This window comes from Pygoscelis adeliae, unplaced genomic scaffold (assembly GCF_000699105.1).
Source record: "Pygoscelis adeliae isolate BGI_AS28 unplaced genomic scaffold, ASM69910v1 Scaffold707, whole genome shotgun sequence".
Taxonomy (NCBI): Eukaryota; Metazoa; Chordata; class Aves; order Sphenisciformes; family Spheniscidae; genus Pygoscelis; species Pygoscelis adeliae.
The window spans coordinates 62,144-63,712 of record NW_008825227.1 but is presented as its reverse complement, the minus strand read 5'-3'; the positions used below and the strand labels follow the sequence as shown (position 1 = coordinate 63,712).

General features: G+C 60.2%; 1 protein-coding gene across 1 annotated transcript in view; it reads right to left on the bottom strand.

The window, feature by feature from the left end:
• Positions 1-29: 29 nt before the first annotated feature.
• Positions 30-1,569, bottom strand: part of ATP13A2 (ATPase type 13A2) — a gene marked incomplete at its 3' end in the record, with an annotated part of 15,021 nt that continues 13,481 nt past the window's right edge. The window contains 6 exon segments of the mRNA XM_009329286.1: positions 30-136; positions 274-450; positions 534-685; positions 919-1,142; positions 1,286-1,382; positions 1,518-1,569. Coding sequence (XP_009327561.1) covers positions 30-136; positions 274-450; positions 534-685; positions 919-1,142; positions 1,286-1,382; positions 1,518-1,569 — 809 coding nt within the window.

Below are 1,569 nucleotides of genomic sequence, written 5' to 3'. Positions count from 1 at the left end.
CCCCCCCGAAACGTTGCCTCGAGACTCACCTCCAGCTGCTCGTCGCCCTGGGAGTGCTCGGCGAGGATGAATTTCAGAGCGGCGGGTTTGTCGTGGCTGGGCGGGGAGGCGTTGACGAAGATCACCCGCAATGATTCTATGATTCTATGAGAGGGCAGAGCTGACGCCAAGGTGAGCCCTGCTCCCTCCCTGCTCCTGGAAAAGGGGTTGCTCGGACAGACCCAAAAGGATGACACTCGTCCCTCACGTGCCCAACGCCCACCCTGGGCTGACCTACCTCCAGCACGAAGGCGGCAAAGAAGTTGAGGGCGGCGATCCCCAGCAGCAGCAGCTTGAAATTCAAGTCGTCGATGCCCTGCAGCTTCAGTAGGGTTTTGGGGAAGCCCAGTGGGTAGAGGGTCAACCATATCATGAGGCCAAAAAGGAGGATGAGGGCTACCAAGAAGAGCACTGAGGGCGAGACGGAAAAGGGTTGAGGAGGAGGATGACGGTTTGATGTCTCTCTTTGTCCACGTGGCCGGCATCATCCTCACCGTTGGTGTAGAGTGGCTCCCGAAACGGGTACCCCTTGGACATGGCAACGGCCAGGATGAGGTACTGGAAGCCCGTGACACAGAAGAGGACCGTGTTCTCGTAGTTGGGCAGGTTTTGAGGAGCCGTGACCGTGCTGTTAAGCGGCACGTACCTGAGCCAGGCAGGGGAGAAGGCAGGGGGTCAGACGAAGCGAGAGGCAAGGAGAGGGTCTAAATGCCGACCCCTTGTTCTCCATGAGCACACGGGAACCGTTCGCCGCAAGGTGGCTGGATGCATCCTTGATGCCAGCCGGCGCTGGCCAAAACGAAGGACAAGCACCCGGGCTTCGCTGCAATCCCCTGTGCCGTTCCCATCACTAAACCTACATGAAGCCCGGTCCCTTACCAGCTCTGCGAGGTGACGATGAAGTAGCTGAGGACTTGCACGGTGATGAGCAGAGCCGTCTGGAGGAGCAGGCTGCCCAGCACGAGGATGCTGATCAACGCCCCTTGGGGACGTTCCACTCCCAGCTCCTGGGCAGGACCGGTCCGACCCATCAGCACCGCCACGGTGGTGGTGATGATCAGGTCGAAGAAGAGGAACTGAAAGTCGCTCAGGTTGGTGTTGATCTGGGAAGGAGAAACCACCGGCTCTCAGCTGCGAGGGCCCGTGGAGGGGCTAGGGAAGGTCACGGGTTAAAACCCAGGCCGTGACAAGGTGACCCGAAGGCATCCCTGAGCATCGCAGGCATTTGGGCAACCGCGGGACTCACCGTGTAGAGCAGCAGGACGGACACGAACTGCACCAGGCTGTACAGGGCCATGTACTTAAAGACGCCAAAGGAGGTGACCAGCGAGCACCTGCCCTCCCTGCAGAGAGAAAGAGAGATTCACCCACCAGCCACAACACCCTTTCCGTGACTCCTCCCGAAGAGGGGACAGAGGCACTCATGAGACCCCCTGCCTCGGTTTTTATCCCCCACCACACGGCTCCCACCAGCTCACCGGATGACGGTAGGCACGCACTCGATGTTGGCCACGCGGGAGGTGAACGGCG